Genomic DNA, 17,054 nt, shown 5'->3' with positions numbered 1-17,054 from the left:
AATGCTTCAAAGTAGTAAGTCAATAACATTTTTGATAAGGCAAATCCATTATTAACAGTTGACACAGAGGGGATATCCTTCATCTCCTGTATGTGTCCAATCTATATTTATAAAAGTAATGATGTCATTGTGAAAGCAAAAGTTGATGAAAAATAGAGAGGAAGAAATTAAATAGAGGCAAAGAATCCATCTCCCTTTTCTCCTGTCTTTCATCTATAACATAAACCCTAGGTTTCACATCAGTTTAAATCATGAAATATTTATGAGGTAGGAGCAATGGAAAACTTGCATCAGACGTATGATTATTTCTATACTACCCATTATTGCCAGTTTGAGAAGCAGTGTTTATACTCTGTTACTGATTAGGGTCTAAAACTTACGTGGTCTTATGTCGTATCCCTGTTTCTATCTAACAGGAGATATCTAACAGTGATGATATTAACCTCCCTGTGTTTCAAAGCTTACACTTGTGAAGGAAGTATGGCTTCTTCACCAATATTTAAAGCATTTCTTTTTCTGTAACTGTTGTTAAAGCTAGAGCTTCTTATAATTCCTGAGGAGGCACATGCTAGGAGTATGCCCATTCATGAGAAACATGATCCTAATAAGAGCTAAGGTGGCAAACTGTGATGTCATAACAACAGTTACTAAAGTGAAGTGCTGGGAAGTAGAATTTTCCAGGTAATACATATCTTCTCACTAATGCAATTTTCTGACATCGGTATTAACCCCATAAAGCCCAAAGCATTATTTTTAAGATCATATTCCTTCAGAAACTACATCCATATTCAGTACAAAGAAAAAATGCGGAGTGTTTGTTTCACGTATTCAGAATCCCATTCATGGGATTTGAGGTTACGTTTTAAGTCCTTTATGTATATTTTCCATTGATTTAAAAAGATATCTTCTGTTTTTCCTAAGTTATATATTACATTCAGCCAATACCAGTACATAGTAGTAAACAGCAGTACTTGTAATGAAGGTTTACAACCCAGCAGACATGCACATAGTAGTGTGTGAGCACGCTGAGAAATCCCTTTCCTGACAAGTGGCTGGGAGGACCACAGCCCACTCAGTTTCACAGCTTGTCTTCAGCTCTGCTCACTCTTTCTGCTTGCATGGGATACCGACACACAGAGTTGTCTGACAGATGCTTTTCTTTCAAGTATTTTTACAAAAGACAGAAGTGCAGTAACACCTTGTGGGCCAGATCTTCTAAAAACAGCAGCAGATAGAAGTGGAGGACGAAATGAAAATTAGATGCTTGTTACAGGGATGGGATCACTGAGGCTAAGGATGAGGAGCAGAGTTAGATATGAACATTTACTAGAAAGAAAGGCTAGGAAAGTTTTCTTTGGACATTCTGCCCTGGGCAAGAGCGGTAAAGGTTATGGTATAGGCAATCTTCCATTATCTTATAATCTGCTGTGTTCAGGCTCGTTTTCATTCATTGTGAATTGTGAGTTACTTCTTCAGAGCTGACAGCTTTGACAAACATTGCTTGCTCTCTGCGCTTTTCAAGATATATCGTGCACATTTTTAATCTCCTCAGATTTCCAAAGCACAGTTTGAGGGAATTCATTTTCGAAGCTTAGTTTCAACAATATTTTTCAAAATGGCTGGCACTGCTTTGATTTATGATTTCCATCATAACACCTACAGTAAACCAATCTGCTCTTGTTTAAAAACATTTGGTTCTTTCGCTTTTACTTTGGCTTTCTGCAAGTCATGTAAACTGCAGCAGTTTCACCGCCTGCTGCCTACACTGGCTGCAGTTACATTAATGCTTCAGATTCAGAACTGGAAGTGGACTTCTGAAGCAAACCTCCTGGCTGCTCCCCACTTGCCAAGCTGTGGTCCGCCAGGTAGAGTTATCTCACAGTCTGTGACGTAAGTTAATCTCAACTGGTATTAAGCAGGAGCTGTGCTGCAGGAACTTACCTAATGCACTTCAGCAGCCGATGGACATTCAGCCCATGGGACCAGACAGAGCTAGGCTGAGGTAAAAACCTTCTGAAAGACATATGGTATGGACATCTGGTCCTCAATGCCAACTGTTTTGCTTCATAAATCCACTCATATTGGCCTGCACTACTTGCTAATATAGACACAACCATTATGTACTCCAACATTTGCAGGATTTATGCATAAACATGCTGCTAAAATGTAATTTGGATCATCTTGACTGAACTCCAGCTTCTTCTGGAATTCCTCGTTCCTGCCCCAGACCGGAGCCTGCTATTGATCTCCTGTATGTTTCTTTCCACAGCTTTTGATCAATGCAGCAACTTCTCAGTAGTTATGCAAGTGTGATTTTCCTCTTGACATGCAAAATGTACACAGATCTTGTTCCTCATTGCTGAGCTCAATCTAATTTTTACTTTAGAAAGTGAGCTTCCACATTGCCTGTGTTTCTCAGTGCTGAAATCACTTGTACTTCTGTGACTGGCAAGCAGTAAAATAGTGCTCTTTGCTTACGTAGCTTTTTCAGCTACACCAGCTGCTGGACAACAAAGAAGAAAACTGATTAAAAATTGTCAAATACCTATTCAGATTTGCCAGCAGGAGCATTGATTTGGCACATTCAGTTAATTCGTCATAGCTGGAAGTTTTGTCTCTTGTCCTCTGCAACCATGAAATACTTTTCATCTATCCTTGGTTGATTTCAAGCTATCATTCACACAGATAGGATAGATATTTTTCTTTTTGACAACTAGCGAGTAGCTGAAACAGTATTTGTATCTTTTCATAAATAATATACATAGATCAGCTTCTTACCATGACTACTGGTAAGTGTTTAACGATATGTAATTACATGAAAATCACTGTTCTAAAACTTTCTTTGGGGCTTAAGGATTCATAGATGCTGTAAGATTTCAGTAAGGTGTAAACAATGAAATTCTTTATGAAAGGAGAATCTTTTTATTATAATCACTTTCTTGACTGCATTGCCTTTGTTTCTACATGATAGAAAGGCAGAACATTATCAAATCTTTTTAGCAAGCTCATCTCATGGGTTTGTTCCCCTTTCTGGGGAACAGGAAATAATGTTCTTCATCTCACCAAGCCTTCTAATTTCCCTCATTTCTTTCTGGCAATATCTATGAAAAGCTTCACATCCGGAATGAAAAAACAAACTTCCTTGGTCAGCACAGCATTACTGTACTGCCTACAGCCAGCATCCTACGTAATTCCACGTGTCCCAGCTCAGGCTGTTGTGATGGATTACAGTGTTGGCACGACACTGTTGTCTGGGATGAGCCAAGACTACTATTGTTATCATTAGCTTCATGCTAGGAATTTTTTACATTAGACACTAAGGCACAGATAATGACTATCAAGTTGAAGAATTTATGTTCTACATAACAAAACCACAAAATATGAAAATGTGAAAGTTGGAAGATTATTGTTTCTTTAATTTTAATGTATTTGTTTTTATTGAGTGTGATAGTGGATAGTAGGGAATTTAAAGGGAAGATGCAAAAATGGGATAATGGCATTCATCAAAAGAAACATGGAAGAAAGTAGCCAAAAGTACACTGGTGGGAGAGAGAAAAGAGTAGGATTTTCAGTCAGTTCTAATGTCAGTGGTGGAAGGAGCAGAATAAGGGAAATGCGTGTTGGAAAAAAAAATTGTGGTCATGTCCTGAAGTAGAGACTGCAGGTGAGCCATGAGAGTGGGTATGTCAATGGAAAGAGAAAGGAAATCTATACTGCCTTGGGGCAACAGCAAGAGCCTGAGGAAGTCCTGGGCTGTGGCAAAAGGAAGGAGCAATAGGGACAGAACACATAATGGGAGTACAGCCTAACTCTGAGGGATAGCTATGGGCAGCGGGCCTGGCCCAAACTAGCAGAGACTTTCCAAGAGCCAGGGAGGTCTCTAAAGAGTTTACTGCAGCTTGGAAAATCACTGAGCTGGCTGAAAGCAGATCTGGAAACAAGGGCCTGTCTGCAAGGATGCACAGGACAAGCTGAGAATTGTTATTTCTGTCCTGTCTGACCCTGTTTGGAGGGTTTTATATTAAAAAAATTAATTAGTCTAATTTATATTTAAATAAAAGTGGCTTTTTATGGTTTTAAAAGCATTCAATATTTGTTAGAAAATTCACTCTAGAAGATCTGAGCAGATTCATCTCCAAGTTTTGGTCACCTTGGGCTCAGAATTTATTAAGGGAAGCTTTTAAGAGAGAAGATTAAATACTAGCCACTCTTTTCTTAGGAAATCAGGATATTGCATTATTTGTCCAGATAGTAAACTATAACTCACAGCAAACGTCCAGGGCAAGCATGACTTGAGGATGAGCTGGAAGCTTACCCCATGGGCATTCCCAAGGGGTCCACTGCTTGCTCAGTGCTGGGCTCTAATCCTCACCTGCAGGATATTCAGATTCAAAACCCTGTGACTTCAACTCGTTTTGGTTTGCTTGGCTGTTGTGCCTAACAGTTTCTTCTGTTGCTGTTTACAAGAAGTAGATGGGTTTGTATACCTTCTGACCTGCAGTAATTCTGATGTGGTGAGGTGATACTGGTAACTATCTTGACTTGATACTTGTTGAATAATTTAGCTCAGGTTTGTTTCTAGGTAGGTAGCTGCTCAGATTAGCGTCTTGTATTACTGCCTATTGTCATGGTTACAGGACTGGCTGCATCTCTCCTCCTCTCTCTGAGTTTTCTGAGTGCAATCTGAGGGCTGGCCTTGCCTGGGGTGCAATACAGCAAATCTTCCACTGACAGACTTGGATGTAGCGCAGCAGCCTGTAAATGAGCACTGGCTCATTTCAACACGTCTAGTAGGATTCAAGTATGTGCATTGGATGCACTAATATTAGCTCGTAACTACTAGTAAGTGGGAAGCTAACTGAAGCAATTATATTTTCTTAGGTCTGTGCAGTCAACTCTTGGTTTTAATTAGCCTTTTGGAGTGTTACCAGAATTCCCCATCAGGAAGAAATATTTCTATGTATGCAAACACAGAAACATACACAAAATATTGTATTATTTATATTACTACATTGTATAATCTAAAGATTCTCGGAGCAGCTGCTAACCCCTCACACAGATCTGTAGAGCACTTGAGCATTTCTTACGGAAAATAATCAAGTCTTTGGTGAAGGACATGCCGTCTGTGTCCGTGTTCTCTGTGTCTGAACTGTCCACACTGAAATGCAACCTCTGTGCCCTGGAGAAGGTGCCGTGCTGCAGCGCAGGACCTCCTGCCTGCTCTCTGCAAAAGGAGATGGCTGAAGTGTGTGTGCGTGGCCCTCCACGGGCAAAGGCGAGCCGTACAGCCAGGCTCTCCAGCCAGAGCATCACTAACCTTTTTCCTTTCTCTGGGTAGAATCGCTTTACCTTTTTCCCTCTGTGTGAGGATTTTTTTTTTTTTTAAGATCTTATTGCTTTTATTTATTTAAAAATCTTGTTGGATAGCTGGCTTCATTAGGCAGAAGGAAGGTTAATGACATTCATATGATTATAAAAGAGTTATTTGGAGAGGAGGGTTTTGTAGTAATTCCCAAGGTTTTTTTGAATTCCAGTTTCTTTCACATGAAGGCTCCCCCCCTCCCTGTTTTATTTATTATTTCTGTATATTGTGTGTGAGGGGTTTTTTTACTGCTTTCTGCTTTCCCTAGAGATTCATAAGCATGTAAGTATGATGTCTAAAATGGTCAAAAAGTGAAGGTAGGATGTTCAACAGTTCAACGTACTTTTGAAGGTAAGATGCAACGGTAGGTGAGCTAAGTACTGCAACAGATGAGGCCTAAAAGAAGGGCAGATAGATGCACTGATCACAGATTGCAAACTGTATTTTAACTTTCCCACGTTAAAAAATACATGGATGCCAGTTTAGGTTTTAAATGTATTTACCCTAAATGTTTTGATTTCTAGGAACTTTGAACCAAAAGAACTGGGGAAAGAAATATCCAGCCTGCAATGGTGCCAAACAATCTCCTATTAATATAGATGAAGATCTTACCCAGGTAAATGTGAATCTGAAGAAACTTAAATTCCATGGATGGGAAAAGGAAACTTTGGAAGATACATTCATTCGCAACACTGGCAAAACAGGTAAAAAGTCAGATTTCATGTTTGGAGTTAAATGAGGTTGGAAGAGTGACATAAGATGGACAATCAAGGACTTTTAATGAAACATTTTCATTTCACTTTTCCTTACCTTGCGCATTCTGAATTTATCCATTATATGAAAAAAACAGATGATGACAATAGCCAAGCATAATAGAGAAATCACTAAAACACAAATGAAAATTATGTGCACAGATAGAGCCAAAGCAATCACATCATCCTATCTATCTATCTATCACTCCATCATGAGCACTTCGCTGAAGCTAAACAGTAATTCAGCATTTGCTATGAAAGAATTATAACTATTACTACATAATCTAGAATCTGTGAGAAGTATACAAAAATTGATTTTTAAAAGTATGGATAAATTAGCTATTCATCTGGAAGCACTTCATGGATGAGTTGTGGTTTCAAAAAACTCAGGATGGGATTCATCTCACCTACATATAGATATCTATAATGTAGACACTTGTGTCTGAATTACTCTCTTAGACTTCTTACAGTCAAAGAAGAGAAATAGGTGCTTTTATGATCTGATTTGTCTTACCTATCGTAAAAATGTATTTTTGAACAAAGTGATTTATGCCTACAAGTGCCTATTTCTTCCAGCTGTGAAAGAAGCTTATGGTGGCATTTACATTGTCAGACAAATCTTTTTGCAACCACTTTGCTATATAAATCCAGGACAGCAGCAGCTAAAATCTCCTTGTTGGAAGTACTGTTTCTTGTTTAGGGCATAGATATGGAGGAAGAAATGCCTTAACAACTGTCTTCAACTATCCACCAGTTCCAGTGGGACCCCTAGATCAGCCATTTTATTTTATTTTATTTTATTTGGTTTGGTTTGGTTTGGTTTGGTGTCATTGTTCCTAATTTCTTTTCTTGCACCCATCATGTACTTCCTACATACTACTCCACAAATGACTTACTTCCCACTTTCCCTACTAGATGAGATAAACAGTGCATTTCTCTTTTCAAGAGGTCCATGAGGAAACATTCTTTAAAGTCCATAAAAGTGAAGTCAGCTCTTCCTCATCTACGAAAGGAGCTGCTAATCTCTGCAGTTAAAATCGTCTTCAAGGTCCTGAGGAAAGGAATGTAATGAAACTGAACTCCATTAGTGCTATTTTAGCAAGAGGTCAAACGATTCACAGTCGCTGGAGGTGGGAAAGCCATGTGTGGGGCTTCAGTCTATTCCACTCTACTCATTCCCTCCAGAATACAAATGCTGAGTCCTGTCTGCAGTTTGTGTACAGTTATGTCCAGCTGAAGACCTGTCATCACCTTCTCCCATGGGAGATTGCTCCACAGCTGAAAGGTCTCACAGACAGGATAGTCCTCCTGGCAACTGGCTAAAATTTTCTTTTCGTGTGTTGCCTCATGATTTGTATCTAGAATTAGGATAATAATGGTGGGAGGATATTTTCCTTTTTGCTAAGAACACGCTTACTTTCAGGAAGCTGTGCATTTCAGGAATTTCTTTTCCTAGATGGTCAGATTGGTGGCTAAGCCAGTTTTCTGAGCTTCTTAGCACAGTTCTGTGGCTAATTTCAGACATCAGCAGACCAATAGTGCATTTGACTAGATGACTATTTTAGGAATTGCAGCATGAAATGAAACATATTTCTCCATGATAACGGTGAATTACTACACTTCTTTCTTTGTTTAACCAATTTCCTGTCAAATTGCTTATGAAATACAGGGAAAAAGGTGTATCATGTTTACCTTTTATCACCTAATACTGAAACCTGAGAGTCACAGATGCCTTGGCTGGCTTTTGTATTGACATTCCTTTTTTTCCGCCTCTCTTTTTTCAGTGGAAATTAACCTGACAAATGATTATTATGTAAGTGGAGGTGGCTTAGACACCGTATTCAAAGCAAGCAAGATCACTTTTCACTGGGGAAAATGCAATGTGTCATCGGATGGATCGGAACATAGTTTAGAAGGACACAAATTTCCTCTTGAGGTAAAGTATGGAATAGACTTTGACGATTTTGATGATTTGACATTCTGCAAAAAGCAATACTGTTGACTAAATACCTTTGTTTATCTCTTGATTAAAGTTTATTTGCAAATACAATCATTCACTTAAATCCAAATTAATAATATTTAAATGACGCATTTTAGAAGGGCAGTGTAAGGTGTTATTCCATGGCGTGTTGAGAATGTCTGAACTGTGCATTTTTGCACACATCTTCTAAGATGACATTAGAAGTCAGTTCTGCTAATCTGACAAAGTTCACGCTCCCACTAACAGTTCAGGTCCTACGAGCTTGGCCCATCATATTCTACAGCAGTTGATCGTTTAAAGTGTAAATGGACTTTTCAAAGCTGGGGCTTTGCTGAGAGCCCATGGGAGCTGCTGAGCCTTACCTAGACAAAGCACAGCCCATGTTGCTGGGCTGGAAAGAGAGCTGGTGGTGGTGGGCCAGGAGCCACCATATGAGAGCACATCCTGGGTGCAGCCACATTCACAGGAAGCCAGGCCAGTGTGCCTGTGGCTGATTTGGCAGAACAGCTTGCAGCAGCATGGGGATGGGGTGGAGGAGAGGAGCAGCTCTTACTGAGATCCACAGAGACATCTGCAGACTAAACATTCAACCCTCAACATGGCATTGTGTTCATTTTCCAGTTATAAAGATGTAGTTGTGGCAGGCAACCATGCTGCTTCTCACTCCGAGCGCTTTGGAGTTCTATGTCAGAGCAAAGCAATAGAGCCGATGTTCTCCTATACTCTTTGGAGAGCTGTGAGCCAGGAGCTTTCCCTAGGCAGTATCATTTCCTTTACCTAATTAGCTGTTTAAAAATTCCCACTCACACTCCACCTGTCCTGCCAAGGTGTCAAAGAAAATATTCTCTTCTGCTATCATCTCATGAAAAGCTGGTAGCAGCAGGACACTCCCTCATTCACATTGGTGACCCAGCACTGGAGATTTCCCAACTGCATCCAGACAAAGAGAAGGGGTGCAATAAGCCCAATGCCCATGATAGTAGTCAAATGTGGGCATAAAATACCTGTTAATCTTTTATTACCAATGCTTCTCTACACGTACTGCAAGGCAGATGCAGTAGAGACATCCTGCCTGATTATTCGCATTTTACCACTGATTTCAAGATCCATCTCACCTGAGTACTCTAGGTTACATGTTCAGTATCAGCAAGTTATCTCAGCTTACTGTATTATCCCTGGAGAGCATTGTGCTCCTTGAAAGGATAGCTCCTGCATACCTAGTGGTTTTCCAGGAGAGGTCACTTTTAGATAGCTAACAGTTATCTACATTCTATATCTTCTATATCTGAAGATATAGAAGATATCTTCAGATAATGCATGTGAGGTAGATTAAAAATATATATATTTGTAATTAAATTTATTGCTTGGACATTTTTTCCTCAAAATGGGAATACAAATGAATGCATTGATTAAATTTTAAATTTTTGTATATATAACAACTGTCATAGTTTAACCCCAGCTAGCAACTAAGCACCACCCAGCTACTTGCTCACTCCCCCCAGTGGGATAGGGGAGAGAATCGGAAAAGTAAAAGTGAGAAAACTCGGGGACTGAGATAAGGGCAGTTTAATAGGTAAAGGAAAAGCTTCACATGCAAGCGCAGCAAATCAAGGAATTGATTCACTGCTTCCGATGGGCAGGCAAGTGTTCAGCCATCTCCAGGAAAGCAGTGCTCCGTCACATGTAACGGTTACTTGGGAAGACAGACGCCATCACTCTGAACATCCCCCCTCTTCCTTCTTCCGTCAGCTTTATATGCTGAGCATCACGTCATAGGATATGGAATATCCCTTTGGTCAGTTGGGGTCAGCTGTCCCAGCTGTGTCTCCTCCCATCTTCTTGTGCACCCCCAGCCTACTCGCTGGTGGGGTGGAGAGAGAAGCAGAGAAGGTCTTGACTGTGTAAGCATTGATCAGCAATAAGGAAAACGTCTCTGTATTATCAATGGTGTTTTCATCACAAATCCAAAACATAGCTTCATACTAGCTACTATGAATAAAATTAACTTTATCTCAGCCCAAACCAGCACAATAACATTTGAATATATTTTTATTTGCAGATGCAAATCTACTGCTATGATGCAGATCAGTTTACAAATTTCGAAGAGGCAATTAAAGGAAATGGAAAGTTAAGAGCTTTATCAATTTTGTTTGAGGTAAACAAAATATATCTTTGTGTCATTAAACAAGCTTTGAAACACAGCAGATGTTCAAACTGAATTTAACTGGTTCCAATGTGTGATCACTGAGTTAAAAATTTGCATATATATTTCTAATTTATTCTCACAGAAAAACAAATGGACAAAATACATTTGCTCTGCTTTAAGTCATCTATAATTTTGGTAGCAAATTGCAACTTATAATTTCTTTTCATGAAGCCTGTACTGTTAAAAAAATGCAATTTCTTTTTAACAGATTGGACTAGAAGATAATCTGGATTATAATCCAATCATTAATGGAGTAGATAGTGTTAGTCGTTTTGGTAAGTCTGCCTTCATGTTTTATTGATTACTGATGAGACTAAATTCCATTTCAGTGTAATTAGGAAACCTTAAAGACATTGGGCAGCATGGTTCTCTAGAGCTCAGCCATATCTATTTTGGTAAAAAAAAACAAAACTCATCTGGATAGACTAGAAAGCTGGGCAACCGCCATCCATGTGAAATCTCATATGAGCAAGTGCCAGATTGTGCACCTGGGACAGGGTAATGATGGCTATATGTACAAACTGGGGAACAAGAGACTGGAGAGCAGCCCCACAGAAACAGATTTGGAGGTCTGGGTTGATGGCAAGTTGAATATGAGTCATCAGTGTGCCCTGGCAGCACTGTGTGCTGGGGTGCATGGAGCACAGCATAGCTAGCCGGTTGAGGGAGGTGATTGGCCCACTCTACGCTGCACTGGTGCAGCCTCACCTCCAGTATGGCAGTTTTGAGTGCCTCAATATAAGGACATCAAACAGAGTGTGTTTACAGGAGCGTTGCCAAGATGGTGGAAGATCTCAATGGCAAGACTTATGAGGAGCAGCTGAGGTCACTTGACTTGTTCACCTTGGAGAAGGCTGAGGGGTGACCTCATCGCAGTTTACAACTTCCTCAAAGGGGACAGTGGAGAGGGAGGTGCTGATCTTCTCTCTCTGGTGACCAGCAATAGGACGCGAGGAAACGGAATGAAATTGCGTCAGGGGAAGTTCAAATTGGACATTAGGAAGAGGCTCTTCACTGAGAGGGTGGTCAGTCACTGGAACAGGCTCCCCAGGGAAGCAGTCATGGCACCAAGCCTGTCAGAGTTCAAGGAGCATCTAGACGATGCTCTTAGCCATATGGTTTACTTTTAAGTAATAAAGCGAGGAGCAGAGAGTTGGACTCGATGATCCTTGTGGGTCCCTTCCAACTTGAGATATTCTATGATTCTATGCCTTGTTTAGCCCAAAACTGAATATTTGTAACAACAGCAGTAAGTGTGAATGAATACATATAACGATCATGAGAAATTTACAGCTCTTTAAATGCTAAATCAAGAGGAATGTCTGATTTATTTTGTGAGTTTTCTTAGTCATTCATCTCTGGATTTTTATATGTGGTTGGAAGCCAAATAACCCTGTTGCAACCTTCCAAGATGTGTCTTACAAGTGTGAGACCGTAGGAATATCACTATTCAGTAGACTTGATGGAAATTAATTCTTTTTTCAGTAGCTCCTGTGTAAATCTGAAATAATCGAATTATTGGTTACTCAAACCAAATGTTGACACTTTGGTGTTTTAGAATTCCTTGTGGCTTTGTGTCAGAGCATATGGACTTAAGGGTGATGCACGAGGAGATCTGGGCTCTGTTTCTAACTCAGTTTCACGATGGCTTTGCAGAATAATAAACATGAATGAGCACTGTCTTGAATAGAGATCTTTTCTTACATCATGGCCATGACCTTAAGTAAATGTCTGACTTTGTCTCAGTTTTCCTACATGTAATGATACTTGAGCTTTGTAAAGCCCCTTAAAATTGATAGGTAGAAAGTGTAAAAAGCTATTAGTCTACTGTTTTAAAAGCTTTCAAAAGTGTGATGCTAAAAGCAAGATTGTTTTTCTGCAGAAAGCAAACACCATTCAACAAATAGAGAGTAACTTTCATAAATTACAAAGACAGAGGAGGGGAAGATATAAAGCAGTTAAGATTTGTTATCTTTGTGTGCCATCTTCTATGAAACACAAAGGAGAACAAGTAATACATCAAGTCAGATACTGTCCTACAGCCTTGGAAGGAGCTGTAAAACTATCAGCAGCAAGATTCAAGATACAGCCACTACATGGCACTTCCACAATGAGTAGAATATAATTTTCTTGAGTAAAATGCAAATAAGCTCTGAAAATTCAGGTCATGACTAAATCAAGTTGTTCCTCCTGAAAAAAAGTGAATAGCACATGATCTGTTCTTGTCTGCAATGTACATGATCTGTCTTTGTCAATCATATCTGTATTGTGCTTATTTGAATCCCGGTTGCTGAGTTCTCAGGCTCTGCAGAGGAGAGGTTTGTTCCTGCCAGACAAACTCTGTGTTTCTCATCATCCTTTGTAGGTGTTTGATTTTAAAATCTAGGCTATCAATCACATTAAAGGGCATTTTAAAATCCAAAGTTGCAAAATGTGTAGCAGGATTCTTACTATAAATGAGAAGCTTCATGTCCCTGAGCATCTATATAAAATGGACTGACCATTCATTTTTACTGAAGAAAGAATACATTAACTAGACGTGTACCAAATAGCAATGATAGCTTCTGTCGGTTGATTAACATGTTGACAAGAGAAATAGAAGGATGGGCTTTGCTAAATGTTCTTGATGGATGGACCACTCGGTGGATAAGGAATTGGCTGGATGGTCGCACTCAAAGAGTTGTGGTCAACGGTTCAATGTCCAAGTGGAGGCCAGTGATGAGTGGTGTTCCTTAGGGGTCAGTACTGGGGCCAGGGCTATTTAACATCTTTGTTGGAGACATGGACAGTGGGATCGAGTGCACTCTCAGCAAGTTTGCAGATTACACCAAGTTGTGTGGTGTTGTGGACACGCTGGAGGGAAGGGATGCCATCCAGAGGGACCTTGACAGGCTGGAGAGATGGGCCTGTGTGAACCTCATGAAGTTCAACAAGGCCAAGTGCAAGGTCTTGCACGTGAGTTGGGGCAATCCCAATCCCAAGTACAGGCTGGGTGGAGAATGGATTGAGAGCAGCCCTGAGGAAAAGGACTTGGGAGTGCTGGTGGATGAGAAGCTCAACATGAGCCGGCAATGTGCACTGGCAGCCCAGAAAGCCAACCGTATCCTGGGCTGCATCAAAAGGAGCGTGGCCAGCAGGTCAAGGGAAGTGATTCTGCCCCTCTACTCAGCTCTCGTGAGACCCCACCTAGAATATTGTGTTCAGCTCTGGATTCCCCAGCACAAGAAGGACATGGAGGTACTGGAGCGGGTCCAGAGGAGGGCCACAAAGATGATCCGAGGGCTGGAGCACCTCTGCTATGAAGACAGGCTGAGAGAGTTGGGGCTGTTCAGCCTGGAGAAGAGAAGGCTCCGGGGTGACCTTATAGCAGCTTTCCAGTACCTAAAGGGGGCCTACAGGAAAGCTGGAGAGGGACTTTTTCCAAGGGCATGTAGTGATAGGACAAGGGGCAATGGATTTAAACTGAAAGAGGGGAGATTTAGATTGGATATACGGAAGAAATTTTTTACTCAGAGGGTGGTGAGGTGCTGGAACAGGTTGCCCAGAGAAGTTGTAGATGCCCCATCCCTGGAAGTGTTCAAGGCCAGGTTGGATAAGGCTTTGGGCAACCTGGTGTAGTGGAAGGTGTCCCTGCCCATGGCAGGGGGGCTGGAACTAGATGATCCTTGAGGTCTCTTCCAACCCTAACCATTCTATGATTCTATGATTCTATGATTCCCCCTTTCATGACACATGGGTAAGAGAGAGGAGCCAGCTCTTAAACCTTAACTCAGTGGAACAGACACTGTATAGAAGAAAAGTATCAATGATTTGTAGTAAACTGTTAATCTAATTTGCTGCTCTCACCAAATTTTTAAGGAATTATGAAGACAAAGACAGGTCAGAAATCCGTACAGGGCTCAAGATGTAACATATGTGTAAAACCACAGGTTAATGCATAGTCTGAAAATTCATTAGATATTCATCAGTGCATACTTATCAATAGGGAGAAAATTAAAAGCAGTAACTTTGAATTGAAATAAGGTATATAAGGATCTACATTGTTCCAAGGTGTAAAAAACAAGTATTGTTTTGGATGCACCAGACAATAAGGCAGATAATTGTCACAAGATTGATAATTGTCACTGGCTTGAAACTATCTGCCTTGAGGAAGTTGGTACCATTTCTGCCAATTTTTATTGCTGGACTCTACTGTCATGCCAGCACGAACTTAGCTTTCTGTGGATAGACTCCCAGCAATTCCTCATGCATGCTCCCAGCTGACAAGCTACCAGGTAAACTGCTAACCTGAAAGACGTGATACTATTTTCACAGAACAATAGACAGTGGTCATACTCTCCTGGAGAAGGTCTTTGCATCCTTCTCTGCTTTGTGTAAAGCTGTTAACAGTTTTTCACTGTATTATCACCATTTTCAAAACCCCTGACCCACAGAAATTCTGCTTCTGCCTTCATGAGAAATACAACTCTCAGGTCTTGGATGGTTCCCCAAGCAGTGATTTTCTGCAGAGGTTAAGATCCTACAAGAAACTCAACAATTTGACCAAATTCAGATTCTCTCAAGGGAGAGTTTGAAGTCATGCCATGAGATCAAGAACAGAGATTTAACATATTTTTTCTTTGAAGTTCACAGATGAGACAAAGATTTGGCATCTTGGACATTTACGAGTAAGCTTACAGATGAACAAATTCTTGTGAACTAATGTACTGATTATTTATTACTGGAGTAACTCATTACACCTTCTCGAATAAACAAAGTTGTTATTGAAACAAACTTACTCAAAATAAATAGAAAAGGCTCAGCAATTTATTTGTATGCCAGTTTCTCTGGAGATGAAAATTTTAATATCCTCAAAATTATCATGTTCCTATAATAATAACTCTTTTGGAGAGTGTGGTTTCTATTTATCCATTCCTTCTGCAGTATTTTAACTCTCTGATTCTACTTTTTCTTTTTTTCCCCAGGAAAACAGGCTGCCTTAGAACCATTTATTTTGCTGAATCTTTTGCCAAATGCAACAGACAAATATTACACTTACAATGGGTCTTTATCAACTCCTCCCTGCTCTGAAATGGTTGAATGGATTGTGTTTAAAGATACCATTAGTATTTCTGAAGACCAGGTAATTTAATTTGATGTATTAAACCCAAACAATTGTACAGAATACCAAAGAAAAGCAGTTGCCATGTATATGGTAAAAACTCATGGCATTCATTGCCAGCCCAACAGCCTGACTTTTCTTTCATCTAGTTTTAAATTTTTCATGCAGCCATTACATTAGAAAGCATATATATTGCTTGAGTGTGCTATCTTTTCCTTTCTTTAGTTCAGGAGTATATTCTGAGTCATTTCTTGCCTTAGAAGGGAGTAAGAACACACTTCCTAACTCTGCAGGCTGTCTGAACTTCTAGCCCAGATAAAGAGCAGTGCAAAACACCATTTCCATATTCCCCCAGCTAAATGTTGATGACTGGGCAGAACTTATCTCCAACAGCAGAGTGGTTAGGAAATATAGGTGGAGTAAACCATTAGATGCACTGCTAGTACAGAGGAACAGAAGTTCAGTGCCACCCAGGAGAACCCAACTGGGAGACTTTACCCAACACCTTATCCCCAGGGTTTTTGCTTGTCAACAGAACCTCATTAATTTGTTATGACTTCTGACTTTTTTTTTTCTCCCCTCTTCTAGTTAGCTGTATTCTGTGAAGTCCTTACAATGCAGCAGTCTGGCTATGTTATGCTGATGGACTACTTGCAAAACAACTTTCGAGAGCAGCAATATAAGTTCTTCGGGCAAGTGTTTTCCTCTTACACTGGACAAGAAGAAATTCATGAAGCAGGTATTTACTGAATAGTCATTCCTCTCTTCACAAGTTGAAAGACAATTTTCAGTAAAAGATTCATCCTAGTATGAAGATACTCATTTTAAATTGTGTAGAAGGTAGCACACTGTATTATTACTCATAAATTTATCACTCAGAGGAAAAAACTAGCATAATCACAAAAGATGTCAGATTAAATGGAGTGGAAAATTAAATGCTTGTCTTGACCAAACGTTCAGTGAAGATCATGACAGTTCAAGCTTTCTCGCACTGCCCTTTCACTATTTCAGACTTAAACAAAGCTGTTTTTTCAGGGGCTGCAAGAGGATTTTGTTTTACAAACCTGTTTCATTCTTTGTTGTGTAATGTGGATGCTTTTCCAACAGAGGCCGAAGTGAGATCACCAAATTTATTTCACGTAGTCTACTGAGAAAGTGATAGATGGAGAGAATCCCAGAAGCAAGATTCTGTTTTGTCTTACCTAAAACCTCAGGGAAGTTTCTGAAGGTTATATGACCAAAACAGTACATTATGTAGTGGGAAATAAGATCTAGCACTAAATAAGGAACTCGATTTCTGCACTCACAAGCACAGAAGAATAAATAGTAAACGTCTAATTTTGGGGCATTATGTTGCTACTTAGGTGGAGATACCTGTAGATTCTTAAACTCAGCACTGAACTGTGCTTAATTAGATGTAGCGAGATGACTGTAGCATGCGGTACAGGTGTTCTCCAGATTAGAAAGAAGCGTGGTTTCATTTTAATTCACCTTGATTGGGTGGATTTTTTTTTCATGCTGGAAGGATCCTGTGTATGAAAGTTGCGTGCAAGCTAAGGAATGTTCATCATTTAGAGCTGCTGAAGGGGTGGGTCCCCTGCACAAGTACACCACAGGGCCGCACTGGATAGCTTTACTGCCTCTCTTCTGTA

At 40.1% G+C, this 17,054-nt stretch overlaps 1 protein-coding gene across 1 annotated transcript in view; it reads left to right on the top strand.

Moving 5' to 3' along the window:
- Nucleotides 1-17,054, top strand: part of PTPRZ1 (protein tyrosine phosphatase receptor type Z1) — a 104,341-nt gene that overhangs the window by 31,950 nt on the left and 55,337 nt on the right. Inside the window, exons 3-8 of the mRNA XM_086609909.1 lie at nucleotides 5,887-6,066; nucleotides 7,899-8,050; nucleotides 10,155-10,250; nucleotides 10,510-10,576; nucleotides 15,266-15,423; nucleotides 15,991-16,141. Of these exons, the coding sequence (XP_086466035.1) occupies nucleotides 5,887-6,066; nucleotides 7,899-8,050; nucleotides 10,155-10,250; nucleotides 10,510-10,576; nucleotides 15,266-15,423; nucleotides 15,991-16,141 (804 nt within the window). The remainder of the gene's footprint in view (nucleotides 1-5,886; nucleotides 6,067-7,898; nucleotides 8,051-10,154; nucleotides 10,251-10,509; nucleotides 10,577-15,265; nucleotides 15,424-15,990; nucleotides 16,142-17,054) is intronic.

This window comes from Tauraco erythrolophus, chromosome 4, assembly GCF_009769465.1.
Source record: "Tauraco erythrolophus isolate bTauEry1 chromosome 4, bTauEry1.pri, whole genome shotgun sequence".
NCBI lineage: Eukaryota > Metazoa > Chordata > Aves > Musophagiformes > Musophagidae > Tauraco > Tauraco erythrolophus.
The sequence above is the reverse complement of the archived record's forward strand: the minus strand, read 5'-3'. Positions and strand labels throughout refer to the sequence as shown.